Source organism: Triturus cristatus, chromosome 12, assembly GCF_964204655.1.
Source record: "Triturus cristatus chromosome 12, aTriCri1.1, whole genome shotgun sequence".
Classification (NCBI taxonomy): Eukaryota; Metazoa; Chordata; class Amphibia; order Caudata; family Salamandridae; genus Triturus; species Triturus cristatus.
Window position 1 is genome coordinate 618,432,869 of NC_140595.1, and position 20,546 is coordinate 618,453,414.

Consider the following 20,546-nt stretch of genomic DNA (forward strand, 5'->3'; position numbering starts at 1 on the left):
TGCAGTGCTGCATGTAGAGTGACCTCAGTACACTGCTTTACTTGCAGTGATCTCCAGTGCAGTGCTGCACGTAGAGTGACCTCTGTACACTTCTTTACTTGTAGTGATCTCCAGTGCATTCTGCTTTACTTGCAGTGATCTCCAGTGCAGTGCAGCATGTAGAGTGACCTCAGTACACTGCTTTACTTGTAGTGATCTCCAGTGCAATCTGCTTTACTTGCATTGATCTCCAGTGCATGCTGTATGAATAGTGACCTTAGCACACAGCTTTACCTGCAGTGATCTCGAGTGAGCGCTGCACGTAGAGTGACCTCAGTACACTGCTGTGATTACAGTGATCGCAGTGCAGTGCTGCACGTAGAGTGACCTCAGTACACCGCTCTTCTTGCACTGATTTCCAGTGAAGTGCTACACTTGCAGTGACCTCAGTGCACTGCTTTACTTGCAGTGATCTCCAGTGCCGTGTTGCACATAGAGAGAGCTCAGTACACTGCTTCACTTGCAGTGATCTCCAGTGCGCTGCTGAACACAGAGTAACCTCAGTACCCTCTTTTGCCTGAAGTGATCTCCAGTGCAGTGCTGCACGTAGAGTGACTGCAGTACACCAATGTGATTGCGGTTATCTTCAGTGTAGTGCTGCACATAGAGGGACCTCAATACATGGCTGTACTTGCAGTGATCTCCAGTGCACTGCTGCATGTAGAGTGACTGCAGTACACACCTTAATGTGCAGTGATCTCCAGTGCAGGGCTGCACATTGAGTGACTTCAGTACACCACTGTGCTTGCAGTGATTTCCAGTGCTGTGCTGCACGTAGAGGACCTCAATAAACAGTTCTTCTTGCAGTGATCTCCAGTGCAGTGCTGCAAGTAGAGTGACATCAGTACATGCCTTTATGTGTAGGGATCTCCAGTGCAACGCTGCACGTAGAGTGACCTCAATATGCTGCTTTACTTGCTGTGATCTCCAGTGCACCACTGCACATAGAGTGACCCGAGTACACTGCTTTAGTTTCAGTGATCTCCAGTGCAGTGCTGCACATAGCGTGACCTTAGTACACCGCTGTGCTTGCAATGATCACCAGTGCAGTGCTGCACGTAGAGGGACCTCAATACACGGCTCTTCTTGCAGTGATCTCCCATGCACTGCTGCATGTAGAGTGACCTCAGTACACAACTTTATGTGCAGTGATCTCCAGTGCAATGCTGCATGTTGAGTGACCTCAGTACACTGCTTTACTTGAAGTGATCTCCAGTGTGCTGCTGCAGATGGAGTGACCTCAGTACACTTGTTTGCCTGAGGTGATCTCCAGTGCAGTGCTGCACGTAGAGGGACCTCAATACACAGCTCTACTAGCAGTGATCTCCAGTGCAGTGCTGCATGTAGAGTGACCTCAGTACACTGTTTTACTTGCAGTGATCTCCAGTGCATACTGCTTTACCTGCAGTCATCTCCAGTGCACTGCTGCACATAGAGTGACCTCAGTACACTGATTTACTGACAGGGATCTCCAGTGAGCTGCTGCACAAGGAGTGACCTCAGTACAGTGCATTACTTAAAGTGATCTCCGGTGCAGTGCTGCATGTAGAGTGACCTCAGTACACTGCTTTACTTACAGTGATCTCCAGTGCAGTGCTGCATGTAGAGTGACCTCAATACACGGCTCTAACTTCAATAATCTCCAGTGCGCTGCTATACGTAGAGTGACCTCAGTACACTGCTTTACTTAGTGATCTCCAGTGCGCTGCTGCTCAAGGAGTGACTTCAGTACAGTACTTTACTTGAAGTGATCTCCAGTGCAGTGCTGCACGTAGAGTGACCTCAACACACATCTATACCTACAGTGATCTCCAGTGCGCTGCTGCACATAGAGTGACCTCAGTATGCCACTCTTTTCTCAGTGATGTTCAGTGCAGTGCTGCACGTACACAGACCTTAATACACCACTCTACTTGCAGTGGTCTGCAGTGCAGTGCTGCACATAGAGGGACCTTAATACATCGCTCTACTTGCAGTGGTCTGCAGTGCTACATGTAGAGGGACCTTAATACACCGCTCTACTTGCAGTGGTCTGCAGTGCAGGGCTGCGCGTGGAGTGACCTCAGTACACTTCTTTACATATAGCACGCTCACAGCGGTCCTTGTCACAACAAGCATGATGTTGGACTCCCCAAATCACAGCGGGAGTTCATTCGCCAAAACAAAGCACCTCTTACCACCAAGCCAGGCTTGAGAAGATGACAGATGGAAGCCAAGAGGGATTGTGGTCAGCAGGACCCAGCCTGGTGTCATCACTGGGATTTGCAAAGGTGTGAACATTTCACAGCTTCAACGTGGTGAGTTATTGTGGGTAAAAAGACTCAATGATACCAGATACAGGGGTACTCTGAGGAACCCAGACAAATCCCACAGCCTTTAGACATTGACAAAACAGTTCTCTCAAGTTCCTGTTTACATTCCCGCGGGGCCAGCACATGATACCAATAATGTATACCCCCCACAGGGGTGCACATAACGCCAACGAGTGAGTGCACATGAACACAAAAAGGCACAAATGGAACCTGAAATACAGTCACCAAGAAACCTGCATAATGCACCGTCCTTGCCAGGAAATCAGTGACCAAACAAGGCAACCACACACCCCGCAAAATACTGAAGATCACAGGCGGCAACATATCCCGCAAAAGACTGAAAACCAGGGCTGAGCTACAAGGCCGGTGACCACCAGCAGGCCGGTCCCCTCCAACCAGCCCTCTGCCCAGCCAATCCTATCTCTATGTTCAGATTCACAAGCAAAGGATGTAAGGTGTCTCAAGTAGCATACATGACAAATCTTTGTGTCACTATCGCCACAGGGCGAGGAGGTCACGGGTGAACGGGCCCTCACTCCCGCCAAGAACTAGGCCTTCCGAATGGATCCACCAGCAGACGCCCACCCACCTCAGTGTAGAGGCTGCTGAGGCCAACGGAGATGTGAATAAGAGGAGGGGCTTGAAGCAAGGAAGTCACCTAGGCTAGGAGGGGCCTGACATATTGATCGAATCAGCTGGACTACCATCTTCCAATGCCTTGATAGCCTGAGGAGGCACCCCGAGAGCCACTGCTGTCACTCACCGCTGCTCCTGTTTCAGTGATCTCCAGGGCACTGTTGTACCTAGAGTGACCTCAGAGCACTGCTTTACAGGCATGCTCTCCAGTGCACTATTGTACCTAGAGTGACCTCAGAGCACTGCTTTACAGGCAGTGCTCTCCAGTGCTCTATTGTACCTAGAGTGACCTCAGAGCACTGCTTTACAGGCAGTGATCTCCAGTGCACTATTGTACCTAGATTGACCTCAGAGCACTGCTTTACATACAGTGCTATCCAGTGCTCTATTGTACCTAGAGTGACCTCAGAGCACTGCTTTAGATACAGTGCTCTCCAGTGCTCTATTGTACCTAGAGTGACCTCAGAGCACTGCTTTACAGGCATGCTCTCCAGTGCACTATTGTACCTAGAGTGACCTCAGAGCACTGCTTTACAGGCAGTGCTCTATTGTACCTAGTGACCTCAGAGCACTGCTTTACAGGCAGTGATCTGCAGTGCACTATTGTACCTAGAGTGACCTGAGAGCACTGCCTTACATGCAGTGCTCTCCAGTGCTCTATCGTACCTAGAGTGACCTCAGAGCACTGCTTTACATGCAGTGCTCTCCAGTGCACTATTGTACATAGAGTGACTCAGAGCACTGCTTTACAGGCAGTGCTCTCCAGTGCTCTATTGTACAGAGTGTCATCAGTACACTGGTTTACATGCAGTGCTCTCCAGTGCACTATTGTACATAGAGTGACCTCAGAGCACTGCTTTACGGGCAGTGCTCTCCAGTCCTCTATTGTACAGAGTGTCATCAGTACACTGCTTTACAGGCAGTGCTCTATTGTACAGAGTGTCATCAGTACACTGCTTTACAGGCAGTGCTTTCCAGTGCACTGCTGTACAGAGTGTCATCAGTACACAGTGTCATCAGTACACTGCTTTACAGGCAGTGCTCTCCAGTGCATTATTGTACAGAGAGTCATCAGTACACTGCTTTACAGGCAGTGCTCTCCAGTGCTCTATTGTTCATAGAGTGACATCAGAGCACTGCTTTACAGGCAGTGCTCGCCAGTGCACTATTGTAGCTAGAGTGACCTCAGAGCACTGCTTTACAGACAGTGCTCTCCGGTGCACTATTGTACCTAGAGTGACCTCAGAGCACTGCTTTACATGCAGTGCTCTCCAGTGCTCTATTGTACCTAGAGTGACCTCAGAGCACTGCTTTACATGCAGTGCTCTCCTGTGCTCTATTAAACCTAGAATGACCTCAGAGCACTGCTTTACAGACAGTGCTCTATTATACCTAGAGTGACCTCAGAGCACTGCTTTACAGGTAGTGATCTCCAGTGCACTATTGTACCTAGAGTGACCTCAAAGCACTGCTTTACATACAGTGCTCTCCAGTGCTCTATTGTACCTAGAGTGACCTCAGAGCACTGCTTTACAGGCAGTGCTCTCCAGTGCACTATTGTACATAGAGTGACCTCAGTACACTGCTTTACATGCAGTGCTCTCCAGTGCACTATTATACATAGAGTGACATCAGAGCACTGCTTTACATGCAGTGCTCTCCAGTGCACTATTGTACATAGAGTGACTCAGAGCACTGCTTTACAGCCAGTGCTCTCCAGTGCATTATTGTACAGAGTGTCATCAGTACACTGCTTTACAGGCAGTGCTCTCCAGTGCTCTATTGTACAGCGTGTCATCAGTACACTGCTTTGCAGGCAGTGATCTGCAATGATCTGCTTCACAGAGTGACCACAGTACATGCTTTGCTTGCAGTGCTCTCCAGTGCACTGTTGTGTATAGTGTGTTCACCAGTGCACTATTGTACAGGGTGTCATCAGTACACTGCTTTGTAGGCAGTGGTCTGCAATGCGATACCAAAGGGGATGATGGACGAAGCGTTTGAGCAAATCAAACACTCACCCCCAGTCAAATGATCTGGGTTTAATCCATCATCATTCTTTAGCTCACTCCACCACCCCAGTTCAGACATGGCCATATGCAAATCAGTCTGCCCTGTGCCTCATGGGAACAGTCCAGCAAAGAACTGCCAATCCATGTCTTCCCGGGACCGGAAACAAGCATCCTGGGACCGATTTTCGGGTTCATAACCCTCATCAGCCAGGCTATCTTGAATCCAGTGGCAAAGTGAGCAAGAGACCTACGTCTGGGCATACCCTGCCAACTTAGGGCGAACAAAGCGATACCAAAGTGATCTGCAATGACCTGCTTCACAGCGAGACCACAGTACATTCTTTGCTTACAATAATCTCCAGTGCACTGCTGTGTATAGAGTGTTCACAGAACACTGCTTTACATGCAGTGATCTCCAGAGCACTGGTACTCATAGGCTGCTTTATATTAAGTGCACTGGTGTAGACATTGTGACCTTGGTATATTACTTTAGGTGCAGCGCTCTCTAGTGCAGTGCTGGGCAAGAATCTGCTTTCAGTACAGCAATCTCCAGTGCACTGGTGTTCAGTTCACTGTGATGTCCAGTGTAATGTGTTATGTACAGGTGGCCTTGTACACTAATTTACATATTCAGTGACCTCATTTCTCTAATGTATGTGTAGCCACAGTGCTTTTTCATATACAGTAATGCCAGTGTACTGCTTTACATAAAGCCCCACCAGTGTATACACTGACATATAGTAACCTCAGAGCACTAATTTGCATATGGGCGCCCTAGAGCATTTTTTTTACGCCAGGTCACCCTAATGCACGCTTTAACATACAGTTACTGCAGTGAACTGGTTTACATATAGCAACCAAAGTGTACTGTACAATGGTACCCCATTCCACTGCTTATTGAAAACACTGCTTTACGCACACGCTCACACACACAATCATCCAGTGGCGTAGGAAGGGGGGTGCAGTGAGTGCGGGCCGCCCCGGGTGTCATCACTGAGGGGGGTGACAAAATGGCCAAAATATGTGTTTTAAACACATATTTTTGCCATTTTGGCAAGCTGGGGATGACAAGAAATGTTCTGCACTGGGTACCATCTGACCTTGCTACACCACTGCAATCATCTCATTGCACTGACTTACATAGTGACCCCCAAAACACTGCTTTACAGTCCCAGTAACTCCAATGCACTGCTTTCATGTAGTGACCTCAACACACTGCTTCACAATCCCAGTGACTTCAATGCACTGCTTTCATGTAGTGGCCTCAAAACACTGCTTCACAGTCCCAGTGACTCCAATGCACTCCTTTCATGTGTGACCTCAAAACACTGCTTCACAGTCCCAGTGACTCCAATGCACAGCTTTCATGTACTAACTTCAAAACACTGCTTCACAGTCCCAGTGACTCCAATGCACTGCTTTCATGTAGTGGCCTCAAAACACTGCTTCACAGTCCCAGTGACTCCAATGCACTCCTTTCATGTGTGACCTCAAAACACTGCTTCACAGTCCCAGTGACTCCAATGCACAGCTTTCATGTACTAACTTCAAAACACTGCTTCACAGTCCCAGTGACTCCAATGCACAGCTTTCATGTACTAACTTCAAAACACTGCTTCACAGTCCAGTGACTCCAATGCACTCCTTTCATGTGTGACCTCAAAACACTGCTTCACAGTCCCAGTGACTCCAATGCACAGCTTTCATGTAGTAACTTCAAAACACTGCTTCACAGTCCAGTGACTCCAATGCACTCCTTTCATGTGTGACCTCGAAACACTGCTTCACAGTCCCAGTGACTCCAATGCACTGCTTTCATGTAGTGACTTCAAAACAATGCTTTACATATAGATGGCCCTAACATAGTGTTTTATATATAATCACGCTGCAAACTGCTTTACATATAGTACTTCCTTTACCATGCCTTCATATAAGCATCCTGGTGCACTGCTTTACATATAACATCCTCTGGTGAGCGGATTTATAGGTACTCGCTCCTGAGCGCTGTTTAACATACACAGTTCTATATATAATGACACCAGTGCATGGCTTTACACATAACACTCTCTGACCAGATTTATGAAAACTCACTCCTGTGCCTTGTATACATACAGTGCTCTCCCGTGCACGGCTATACATAATAGTGACTTCAGTACATGCATCTATATACAATGACACCAATCCACTGCTTTACATAGAATGCTCTCCAGTGAACGGATTCATAAATACTCACTCCTGTGCCTTGTTTACATACAGTGCTCTCCCGTGCACGGCTATACATAATAGTGACTTTAGTACACGGTTCTATATATAATGACACCGATGCACTGCTTTACATCGAACGCTCTCCAGTGAACGGATTCATAAATACTCACTTCTGTGCCTTGTTTATTTGCAGTGCTCTCCTGTGCATGGCTATACAGAATAGTGACGTCAGTACACAGTTATCTATATAATGACACCAATGCACTGCTTTACATATAAAACTCTCTGGTGAACGGATTCATAAATACTCACTCATGTGCCTTGTTTATATTCAGTGCTCTCCTGTGCACGGCTATACATAATAGTGACTTCAGTACACAGTTCTATTTATAATGACACCGGTGCACTGCTGTACATAGAACACTCTCCAGTGAACGGATTCATAAATACTCACTCATGTGCCTTGTTTATATGCAGTGCTCTCCTGTGCACAGCTATACGTAATAGTGACTTCAGTACACGGTTCTATATATAATGACACCAATGCACTGCTTTACATATAGCGCTCTTCAGTGAACGGATTCAGAAATACTCATGTGCCTTTTTTATATGCAGTGCTCTCCCGTGCACGGCTATACATAATAGTGACTTCAGTACACGGTTCGATTTATAATGACACCGGTGCACTGCTTTACATAGAACGCTCTCCAGTGAACGGATTCATAAATACTCACTCCTGTGCCTTGTTTATATACAGTGCTCTCCTGTGCATGGCTATACATAATAGTGACATCAGTACACGCTTCTATATATAATGACACCAATGCCCTGCTTTACATATAAAACTCTCCGGTGAACGGATTCATAAATACTCACTCCTGTGCCTTGTTTATATACAGTGCTCTTCTGTGCACGGCTATACATAATAGTGACTTCAGTACACGGTTCTATTTATAATGACACCGGTGCACTGCTGTACATATAGCGCTCTCCGGTGAACGGATTCATAAATACTCACTCCTGTGCCTTGTTTATATGCAGTGCTCTCCTGTGCACGGCTAAAAGTAATAGTGACATCAGTACACGGTTCTCTATATAATGACACCAATGCACTGCTTTACATAGAACGCTCTCCAGTGAACGGATTCATAAATACTCACTCCTGTGCCTTGTTTATATACAGTGCTCTCCCATGCACGGCTATACATAATAGTGACTTCAGTACACGGTTCTCTATATAATGACACCAATGCACTGCTTTACATATAAAACTCTCCGGTGAACGGATTCATAAATACGCAGTCATGTGCCTTGTTTCTATTCAGTGCTCTCCTGTGCACGGCTATAAGTAATAGTGACATCAGTACACGGTTCTATTTATAATGACACCGGTGCACTGCTTTACATAGAACGCTCTCCAGTGAACGGATTCATAAATACTCACTCCTGTGCCTTGTTTATATACAGTGCTCTCCTGTGCACGGCTATACATAATAGTGACATCAGTACACGCTTCTATATATAATTACACCAATGCACTGCTTTACATATAAAACTCTCTGGTGAACGGATTCATAAATACTCACTCATGTGCCTTGTTTATATATAGTGCTCTCCTGTGCACGGCTATACAGAATAGTGACTTCAGTACACAGTTCTCTATATAATGACACCAATGCACAGCTTTACATATACAACTCTCCGGTGAACGGATTCATAAATACTCACTCCTGTGCCTTGTTTATATACAGTGCTCTCCTGTGCACGGCTATACATAATAGTGACTTCAGTACACGGTTCTATTTATAATGACACCGGTGCACTGCTGTACATAGAACGCTCTCCAGTGAACGGATTCATAAATACTCACTCATGTGCCTTGTTTATATGCAGTGCTCTCCCGTTCACGGCTATACATAAGAGTGACTTCAGTGCACAGTTCAATATATATAATGACACAAATGCACTGCTTTACATATAGCGCTATCCAGTGAACGGATTTATGAATACTCACTCCTGTGCCTTGTTTATATACAGTGCTCTCCCGTTCACGGCTATACATAATAGTGACTTCAGTACACAGTTCTATATATAATGACACCGGTGCACTGCTTTACATAGAACGCTTTCCAGTGAACGGATTCATATATACTCACTCATGTGCCTTGTTTATATGCAGTGCTCTCCCGTGCACGGCTATACATAATAGTGACTTCAGTACACAGTTCTCTATATAATGACACCAATGCACAGCTTTACATATACAACTCTCCGGTGAACGGATTCATAAATACTCACTCCTGTGCCTTGTTTATATACAGTGCTCTCCCGTGCACGGCTATACATATTAGTGACTTCAGTACACAGTTCTCTATATAATGACACCAATGCACAGCTTTACATATAAAACTCTCCTGTGAACGGATTCATAAATACTCACTCATGTGCCTTGTTTCTATTCAGTGCTCTCCTGTGCACGGCTATACATAATAGTGACTTCAGTACACGGTTCTATTTATAATGACACCGGTGCACTGCTGTACATAGAACGCTCTCCAGTGAACGGATTCATAAATACTCACTCATGTGCCTTGTTTATATGCAGTGCTCTCCTGTGCACGGCTATACATAATAGTGACTTCAGTACACGGTTCTATTTATAATGACACCGGTGCACTGCTTTACATAGAACGCTCTCCAGTGAACGGATTCATAAATACTCACTCCTGTGCCTTGTTTATATACAGTGCTCTCCTGTGCACGGCTATACATAATAGTGACTTCAGTACACGGTTCTATTTATAATGACACCGGTGCACTGCTTTACATAGAACGCTCTCCAGTGAACGGATTCATAAATACTCACTCCTGTGCCTTGTATACATACAGTGCTCTCCCGTGCACGGCTATACATAATAGTGACTTCAGTACATGCATCTATATACAATGACACCAATGCACTGCTTTACATAGAACGCTCTCCAGTGAACGGATTCATAAATACTCACTCCTGTGCCTTGTTTACATATAGTGCTCTCCCGTGCACGGCTATACATAACAGTGACTTCAGTACACGCATCTATATACAATGACACCAATGCACTGCTTTACATAGAACGCTCGCCAGTGAACGGATTCATAAATACTCACTCCTGTGCCTTGTTTACATACAGTACTCTCCTGTGCATGGCTATACATAATAGTGACTTCAGTACACAGTTCTCTATATAATGACACCAATGCACAGCTTTACATATAAAACTCTCTGGTGAACGGATTCATAAATACTCACTCATGTGCCTTGTTTATATTCAGTGCTCTCCTGTGCACGGCTATACATAATAGTGACTTCAGTACACGGTTCTATTTATAATGACACCGGTGCACTGCTTTACATAGAACGCTCTCCAGTGAACGGATTCATAAATACTCACTCCTGTGCCTTGTTTATATGCAGTGCTCTCCTGTGCACAGCTATACGTAATAGTGACTTCAGTACACGGTTCTATTTATAATGACACCAATGCAGTGCTTTACATATAGCGCTCTCCAGTGAATGGATTTATGAATACTCACTCCTGTGCCTCGTTTCCATACAGTGCTCTCCCGTGCACGGCTATACATAATAGTGACTTCAGTACACAGTTCTATATACAATTACACCGGTACACTGCTTTGCACAGGACAATCTCAGTTCACTGTTTTAGATGTAGTGACACAGTGCACTTTTGATACAGTCATGTCAGGGAACTGATTAACACAACATCACTCCAGTGCAGTGGTTCTATACAGTGACCCCGGCGAAGTGATTCACATAAAGTCACGCTATGGCACTGTTTCACACAGGATGACCCATAATGTACTATTTTAGATAGTCACTCCAGTGCACTGCTTAAGTTATAGCAATTCCAGTGCACTGCTTAAGGTATAGCAACCCCAGTGCGCTGCACAACGTGCTTTAGAGTCAGTGATTCAAAACTCTGCTTTGAACTCACAATCACCTCATTGCACTGACTGACAAACAGCCAGGGGTCGGAGTGGGCAGGGGAACGCCGGTCCCGCCTTGCAGTTCCCATACCTTTTATTTCAAAAACTCCCGCTCCTGCTTGGGAACCAATAAAGACTTTAAAGAATAGAATCTGTGATGTGTGCTTTAAAGGAAATCTATAAAAGGGTGTGCACTGGGTTGAATCAATGTGTTACTAAAAACATTTGGAAGCACTGTTAATATTTAAGCAAAATCGTTTTGCGACAGCTTGTGAGCAACCTATCTTAAACCATGTCTAATAAGTGTTTAAAACTAATCAGTGTGCCCGGTATTCAAATCATTGACCGTCCGAATACATCCAACTTTATCTGAAGTGATTGCATTAACCAACCAAACTGCAAATTCCTTTTCCTACAGAGACATACAAGTTGCATTTATTTATCATTTAAGGCATGGATACTCAAAGTACAGCCCGCCCTTTACATGCGGCACCCTGATCAACAGCAACACTGGGCTGCTGTTTACTGGTCTCGGTGCTAACAATAAAAGGATATTAAATAGACAGGCACACATTTATTTCAAGGGTGATTGGTGTTACAGGAGGGATGTAACTAGGGAGTCCTGCACCGCTTTACTTTAGGAACACCTTCATTTTTAACACACCTGGCAGCAAAAGTGTAAAAATATGAGTTTCATCAAAATTCAAAAAGTGTATTTAATTAACATGCAGAATCTTTTCACCCTAGTACAATTGATTATATAGGTGCATGAGAAGTATTAACTTAAGAGTGATAGTTTTCAAACATGAGTTTAGAAACATTCATTCTCTCCCCACCCTGACAACATCGCCAATACTGAACTAAAGAGGCAAGTCAGTTGTTCTGTGCACTCTTTGGGTGGCCTGGGTTCCTATTATACATGCGCAAAAACAACAGTTGATGGACAGAATGCAGAACAATGTCATACATTCACTCCAGTACAGAGATCTGGGCCTAAATCCATCGTTTTTTTGCTCACCATGCCGTTCCAGTTTGAACCCAGCCATATGCAAATCAGTCTTGACCCTGTGCCTCATGGGAACAGTCCAGCCCGAACTGCCAAGCCAGGTCCTCCCTGGACTGGAAACAAGCATCCTAGGACCGGTTTCGGGGTTTCACCCCTCTTTAGCCAGGATAGCTTGATTCCAGTGGCATGGAGAGCACAGGACCTACGTCTGGGCATACCCTTCCCACTCGGGGTGGATAATGCAAAAACAACAGTTGATGGACAGAATGCAGAACAATGTCATACATTCACCCCAGTACAGAGATCTGGGCCTAAATCCATCATTTTTTTGCTCACCATGCCGTTTCAGTTTGAACCCAGATCAGTTGACTGGGGGTGAGTGCTTGCAATGTTCAACACTCCGCCCATCATTTCCTTTGGTTTTTGCTTTGTTTGCCATAAGTTGGCTGGGTATGCTCAGACGTGAGTCCCTTGCTCAATTTGCCACTGGATTCAAGCAAGCCTGGCTGAAGACGGCTGAAATGCCAGAAACCGGTCCTAGGAAGCTTGTTTCCGGTCCAGGAAAGGCATGGCTTGGCAGTTCGGGCTGGACTGTTCCCGTGAGGCACAGGGTCAGACTGATTTGCATATGGCCATGTCTGAACTGGGGTGGCAGAGTGGGCTAAAGAATTTAACCCAGATCAGTTGACTGGGGGTGAGTGCTTGCAATGTTCAACACTCCGTCCATCATTTCCTTTGGTTTTTGCTTCCTATTATACATGAACAACATTATAGTTTATTAAGTCAAACTCAATAGAGCGTTTTGTACAGCGCACACCCTGAAATCATGTATTTCAAGATTCTCTTATATGTGATAATGAAGAAAAAGGAGAGAAAGTGAAATTAAATAATTGCCTAGGAGCACACAATTTTGATACAGCGGGGATTAATCCCAGGTTTTGTGGTTTTACATTGTTAAATTCAGCCACTAGATGTATATCATTTGCTTTGCCTACACCGACCTTATCACCAATCGCCCTAAACTCCTTGCCCTACCGACACCCCGCTGGCATCAATGCGGCCCTCGGGCACATCACAGACCAAACTTTCTGGCCCCGGGGAAAATGTTTGTGAGTACCTAGGATTTAAGGTGTAGGTGAAAGGGTAACAAAATAGTAACAGTATATGTTGACCTTTTTATCCACGTCTCTGACCCCGCCTCCAAACTCGCTGACCACGCCCCCATTATACTCACTATCCCAGTTCCCATACTTTTCTTTATGCAATTCGACCACTGCAAACAGTGACCCCACATTACAGCTTGACATGCACTGCTCTACATATCGACTTCGAAGCACTGCTTTCCATGCAGTGCCTCTGTTTTATTGCTTTGCTTATACTGATCATAAGACACTTACACACAGCCCAGCGCAGTGCTTTACATACAGTGACCATAAAACATGGCTTCACAGGTATGTCTCCTTTTTACTGCTTTACATATAGTGACCACGCCACACTAACAAACCACCCATCGCACTGCTTTACACGTAGTGAACACAAACGTATTATCTCACTACACTTATTTCCACTGCACTGATTTCCCTATTGTCAACAAGTGCATTAATTCATACATATTGACATTTTAATATAAATAGGAAAACTGGGACGGGGTGACGCACACAAGTGCATGCACACACACATACACCAGACCTGCTAATCTTCATCATGTGAGCGTGCAGGGAGAAAGGGTGGGCTTTGGATAGGGGGTGGGGCAATGATGAGTGGGGCATTAGACCCACTACTTTGCCCAGTCCCGTCTACCTGCCCCACAGCAAGAACAAACTCATCAGGAGTCACCTCCCAATGAACTGTATTGTAATTGTGAATATATAGCGCTTACTACTCCCGACGAGGCATTGAAGCGCTTTACACCGGGCAGCATGCTACTGTGGAACCCAAAGTTAGTGGGTTTTTTCCAGTGGTTATTGTTGGTTATTGAGATTAGTCTTGTACTGTTAAGGAAAGCATTCCACGTGTTTACTCGAATTTCTATATGGTAGATTACATTCACAGGAGCTAGGTGTGATCTTTGGAGGGAGGGGTATGTCAATTCATGCAGGTGGTTGGCAGGATTATTAGATGAGCTACAGGAAATTAGGTGTTGTTAGCTTGCAGGGCATACCTTTTAAAGGAGAGGTTGAGATCTTTGAGATAAGGTGGGGACAAATCGGTAAAATGCTATGTTAGGGACAAAGGTGAACATGCATGTAACTTAGAGTAGGTTGTGCTAAGAGAGAAGAGACATAAAGAGGATAGGAACTAAGGGAAGGTTCATTCGAAAGACAAAGGTTGGTTGTGGCAGGGCACCGGATATCTGCCCAGACAGTGGACACGTATTGTCTGCACGCCTGAGGCTGGAGAGTGGAGACTCAGACAATGACGTGAGAAGGATGCAGAGATGGTACTTCTAGCACTTCCATGAGCCTTGCTACCACTGAGGTGCTGGTTAGGTCTTCCTCTGCTCTTCTATTTGGTACAGTGCTTAATTTGTAAAAATGGGAATGCTAGGGCTGTCGTGAGGAGGCAGCTGCAGCGTGCACCACACACCACACATTGCCCCTGCCATATTGCCAATGATAGTAACAACACATTTACTAACCATCGCACTTATACAAGTGTGACAATTTAGACAATAGTGTGTTCATCTCTAAATTAGCCAGACAGCGCCACCTTGTGGCAGACTGCACAAACTCTTGTCTTGAAAACTAAGTGCCGGTGCTGAGCACAAGAAACCACTGGCTCAAATTAATCACGGATTTGGTAGATGTCCTGGGTAGGTTTTAATTGGAGCCCACTGGTGCACAGCATTTACGGATGACAAGCCAACCTATTCTGTCCAAGGTTTTCCAGGTCACCGTGTGACAACGTCTCGTCACCGGTTCGCCGGGTGATAAGTGAAAAAATTACATGTCACATGGTGGCACTGTGTGAGTTGGCAGGTCTGTAGACACATACCCACCCCAGCAACGAGATTTTTAACACACATCCCTCAAAACACCCAGGCTCTCCCACACCGTACCTAAACAATACATGTCTTTCCTCCCAGCAGCTCAGTAGGGTAAACTTCAATCACACACTGTGGTCAGGTTTTAACACAAGCTACTTTACCAGGGATACCAATGAGCCTCACACAGGTGGTAGCGGCTGTGCTGGGTGGGCCTGTGGCAACGCCCACCTGCGGGTAGTGGGACTGATAAGTATGAAAGATGGCGTGCCACAACTGTGTAGAATACTGGGTGTGTTAGCAATGAATGAAACCACTAGGAGGGAGTGCAGACAGGTACTAACTACCAGCTCAGTGTTGCTGAATAGCATCCTGCCTCGGCCTCGCCCACTGGTACTACCGACCCGGATCCCATGGCCTCCCCCATTTACAGGTTTACATAGCGTGAACCAGGCCAGCCAGGTGCCAGACAGCGTTACATACAAATAATACAACATTGGTAATAAAGATTCAAAGATATAAAAAATACAATTAGTGCATAAAAAGTACAAAAGTGAAGAGAAAAATACGTATTGGGGGAAAAAAGTTTGTATTCTGCTCATAAATGCAGTTGAAATTATTCTGAACCTAAAACACGTATCAATAGCAGTGTTTGGAGCATACTTACTACGTGGCCGATTCATTAACGCTTTTACGAGTAAGGGACGTAGTACTACAGGAGTAATAATCGTCTTTGTACTCTTACATGCCTCTGTAAATCTGCCCCCAAGATGTCCAACTTCCTTTTAACAAAAGTGCAAAGAGGGCCCGGTCATTCCTGTTTCTACTAATTGTATATGAATAGTCCAATATTATTCCCATTTTAGATGCTCTGGAGACTATTCACAAATGCATGCAAGAGTACGTAAAAGACTACCACATGAGTACTACTTTATGTATTCCGAAATGCCATCGAGTATAGTTCCTAGAGAACTTGTTAAGGAGCTGTAAGTTATCAGCACTGATGATGGAGCTGTAGCAGGCCGGTTTTCAGTTCCTTTTTGAAGGTACAATCTGAGGTGTCCTTCCCCAGAAGCTTTGGGCCCACGCCTGGTGGCTTTTGAAGGCTGAAGTCTTCAGAATAGAGTACTCTGGACTACCCAGGGACTTCAGAGAGGGTTTGCTACTGCGCTGGGGTGGGGTGGGGTGGGGGGAGATGGGCGAGGCCTTTTGGGTCAAACATACCATTTAGAAAATGCTTCCGGCTTCAATGAGCAACCATTGTAATGTGCCATTAATGGATGTAATGCAGGTCTTAATTTGTGCAGGTGGTGAGCACCAGCGCCAGCACTGAATACCAAAGGCAGCGTAGTGCTGAATCCACCTCACGCCTCTTTAATCTACTACCAGACACTGCTGTCCCTTTATCTATCTCTTGTCGGGCCCTACTTTCTCCCAAATGCCCGTTTTCCCATCTTTCTTCTTCCTTCCTGTGTGTTTTTTCCTCTCTTGCTAGTGGAAAATATATGATGAGGAAAAATACCTGCTGGTCCCCAAAAAAGCCTGCCGGTGACCCCCACTGGCTCAAATTAAGCACGGAGCACCAGGGCTTATTTTCCATCCTCAGACTTTTACCCAGAGCAGGAAAGAGAAAAGCAGAAAAGAGAAATGGAGGAAAACAGTGATAAATGATAAAAGAAGGGACGAAAAGAATGAACCTGCCAGAGTGAGGTAAAGAGACAGGAAGTGGCGTGTGATGGAAAAAAGAAGCATGAGGTGGAATCAAACCTAGACACTCTTGGGGGTTGCAACCCCCGCGTGAGTGCTGAGGCAGGCTCCAAGAAAGCTTTGGGCCACTCCACCCATTGTTTTTACAGCATCCACTGAGTTGAGATGGTGACACTCCCTATTACCAGCCGGGGCCACTGCAGGGAAGAGCGGTGGGACAGTGGGGCAAGGTGAGGGGGATTTCGAGAGACGACCACGAGATCCCCCTCACCTGGCCCCACCACCCTTACCTGCAGCGGCCGCGGCTGCCCATCACTAGTCTTGCTGCTACACGGAGGGCTGCATTTAGGGGTGCAGTGTTCATCTTAGGTGAACTTGGTAGAAGATAATGACCACAGCAAGGTCTGGAGAGCATCAAAGAACCCCTACTGCTGTTCACCACCTCGCCCTCCTACAATGGCACAACTCCTAGGATCATGCCACACTCCTCTTCGCCCACCCCTTGTGCTGGCCTCGGAGCTGGGATGGTGCAAATTAAACACCCGGTGCAACAGAGAGGAATAGTACATCAGGCTGTCTACCAGCAGTGCCCACTCTTGTGCATGTGATTAACATACGTCACTATCATCACTAGTGTGAATCATTGAGAAGTGCACCAACACACCCACGTGTAAATAACATGTATGCCAAGGACTGAGTGTGGTTTTGCACCACATTTCACGCAGGTGCTGAGAAATGGAGAGTAACGTGCAAATGTGTTTGTGCTAATTTTGCACAAGAGCCAGTTTTTGATCTGGTGTGGCAGCACAGCTGTATGCAGGACCTATTGTTAATAATTGTTTAAAATAGTGCCAAGGGGAGTACAACTCTCTCACCTCGTGCTATTGGTAGGTAGGTGTATCATTCTGCCTTTCAGTAAGTGGGTCATCGGAATGGAAGAGGGACCATTTTGCACCTGAAAAGTACAGCCATCCCACACTCTCACATTCCGTTCTAGACCTCCTAAATGAAGTAATACTTTTTCGTGCTACTTTTTTCCACTATTGCCAAAACCAATAGGTCTGACGTTCATGTGTTAAACAGCATTTACGGGTGCAAGCAGCATTTGTGCAAGCCTTTTTTTTTTTTGCATTTGTCCTTGCATTAAAGTCAGACGCATTTACTTAGCCAATGCTTGTTCACTTTTCCCACTGGTGGTAAGTGCTTGGGCAAAAATGATAGTGTGCACAGTTTCTGCTCACCTCCCAAACAGTGCTACTGCCAGTGGTGAAACAGGGGCACTACTTGACCAGTTAGAGCACCCGACTCCATTCAAATATTAGCCCCAGAATGGCATCGGGCTCGCGCTGGTGGCTGCCCCGTATGTGCTGGCACACTGCTGTTTGTAACGTTTCACCTCTGCGCCTTTAGTTTACACCATGCGAAAAGGAACTCCGCTCTAGCGCCAAACATTGTCACACATGTGGCCGGGGAGCGGCAGGCCACCGAAGGGGCCATGTGCACCGAGTCCAAGAGGTTACAAAGGATGGTGTAAAGGTGCTCTACAAAGCAAAGCCACGCGCAAACTGGGAAAAAAAGAGTATTTTATAAACATTTCACCGAACTGGCTATTCCACACTGGTGTCAATGTCTCTGTGGCCCCAGCTCCTTACACTGCCAATGGGCCGCACCCCAGCTCCTCGTGCTGGCTATGGAGTCCTAGCTCCTCGCACTGTGTCTGTGCGCTACACACTCTTTAATCTGGCCGAGTGCCTTCAGCACCTCACACTGTCCATTTACCCCAATCTCCTCATAAACTGTCCATATATATCCAATATCTTCACATTGTCTCTGGGGCTCAGACTTTTCACACTACCTGTGTAAGGCCCCGAGTTCCTTGCACGGTCTGTGGACCCCCAAACTCTCCACAGTGTGTCTATAGGGCCCGAGCTCCACGCACTGCCTATGGAGCCCCAAGCTCTTCGCAGTGTACTATGGCCCCCAGGCACCTTCTATCTACTGTCTCTGGGACCAAGCTGCTGACACTGTCTGTCCAGGTCCTCGCAAGTCTGTGGGTCCCAAGCACTTCACAGTGGCCACGCGCCTCTAGTCCCTCGCGCAGGAGCTCCTCGCGCTCTCTTTAGCCGCGCGCTTCTCCATTCTCTGTCTACAGACGCTAAGCTCCCCTCACAGCCTGTCTAGAAACCCAAACTCATAGCACTGTCTGCCCCCAGGCGCCTTCTAGGTCTCCTCTCCATCTATGTCCCCTTCTGTCTCCTCTGCTTCATCGCCGCCGCCCGTCTCTCAGGTTTCTTTCCCTTCGCCTCAAACACGCCTCAACGCGCACCGCGCGTCACCCTAAGTATTCTGGGGGCCCGTGCCAGCAATATTTTTGGGGCCCCTGTTTGGAACCCCTCCGGATAGTATTACCCATTATCTGCTAATTCAAGCTCTGTGTTGCGTAAGAATATTGCATTATATGCTGAAGCGTGAGATACAGAAACACACAGAGGTAAACTAAAGAGAAAGTTCACTTTCTCGGGGAGGGCCCTAGGAAGGTGGGGACCCCGGGCAACTGCCCACTGTTCCCATGCCTTAAAATGTCACTTCGCCCGGTCTCATTCTGCGTCCAGGGGAACTCATTGCGTCACTTTGAAAGAAAGGATTACCTGACTGCAGAGCTGTAGCGCCGAGATGCAGCAGACGAGGAGCGCTCCGGGACCCATGGCTCGGGTAAGGTTACACCTTGAAGAGCGGGAAACGCAGCAGCACGCGGCCTCTGGGAGCGTGAGGGGGCCCTGGCTTGGTAGAGTCGGTGTACGGTCCCTCGGTTGGTGCCGTGCAGTGCCCAGGGCACGGAATGGGCGCTTGGTAAGATCTGGGAATGTTTCTGAGCCCCGCCTGGGCACCTTGTTCTGACTGCCCTGGAACTAAAATAAAAGTTTGGGCAGACTGAGTGACAGCGGCACATGTGCCGTGGGAGGCCTGGAGTGCTGAAATGCTTGACTGGGATGAAGGGAGGGGGCTTACTGGCACATCGGGAGGGGGGGGGGGCAACAGCTGTCCCGCTGCACAGTACTTAGTCCAGTGAAGGTCAAATATCACCACGGCCCCTCCAAAGGGAGGTGGGATTTGGACTGTGGAACAGTGGGGGTTAAGGGGATGGATGGCAAGGCGCACATAATGGCGTTAACCCCTTCAGCGCCGCAGCTGTCCTGGTACGCGGCATCCCTGCCCGCGAGGGACCCGTAAAGCCCAGCTTGGTTTTCAATTACCCCGCGGTACACTCGGAGTAGGTTTAGGCCTGTGGGCCTCTGGCAGGGGCTCGGCTTCAGAGAAAACATGAGTTTTTGGCCTGCCTGTCTCACTAGACGGCTTTTGGGGTTTCAGTCGCATTGCCTGAGTTTGGGGAACACACCAGTCATATTCAAGGTAGCGCCTCTAAAACGTCGGTAGGATGGGGCAGAATTAGTCACACAGATCACATGCTAGGCGGATGCTGCTGAAAAGCTGGCAGGGCTGGGGAGACTGTCACATATTATGCCCGTGGCTAGGGGAGGCCAGTAGGGCGGTGCCGGGCCGGCCACGTGGGTCTGAGAATGAATTTTAGGAGGACAGAGTCAGTCACAAGTCACGCCCGGGCCTAAGAACGGCTTTCGTGACGAGAGCAGGATTATACA

At 46.9% G+C, this 20,546-nt stretch overlaps 1 protein-coding gene across 1 annotated transcript in view; it reads right to left on the reverse strand.

Moving 5' to 3' along the window:
* Positions 1–20,254, reverse strand: part of CDH15 (cadherin 15) — a 167,396-nt gene extending 147,142 nt beyond the window's left edge. The window contains exon 1 of the mRNA XM_085636789.1: positions 19,536–20,254. Within this exon, the coding sequence (XP_085492915.1) occupies positions 19,536–19,592 (57 nt within the window). The 5' untranslated portion in view covers positions 19,593–20,254. The remainder of the gene's footprint in view (positions 1–19,535) is intronic.
* Between the last annotated feature and the right edge of the window lie 292 nt (positions 20,255–20,546).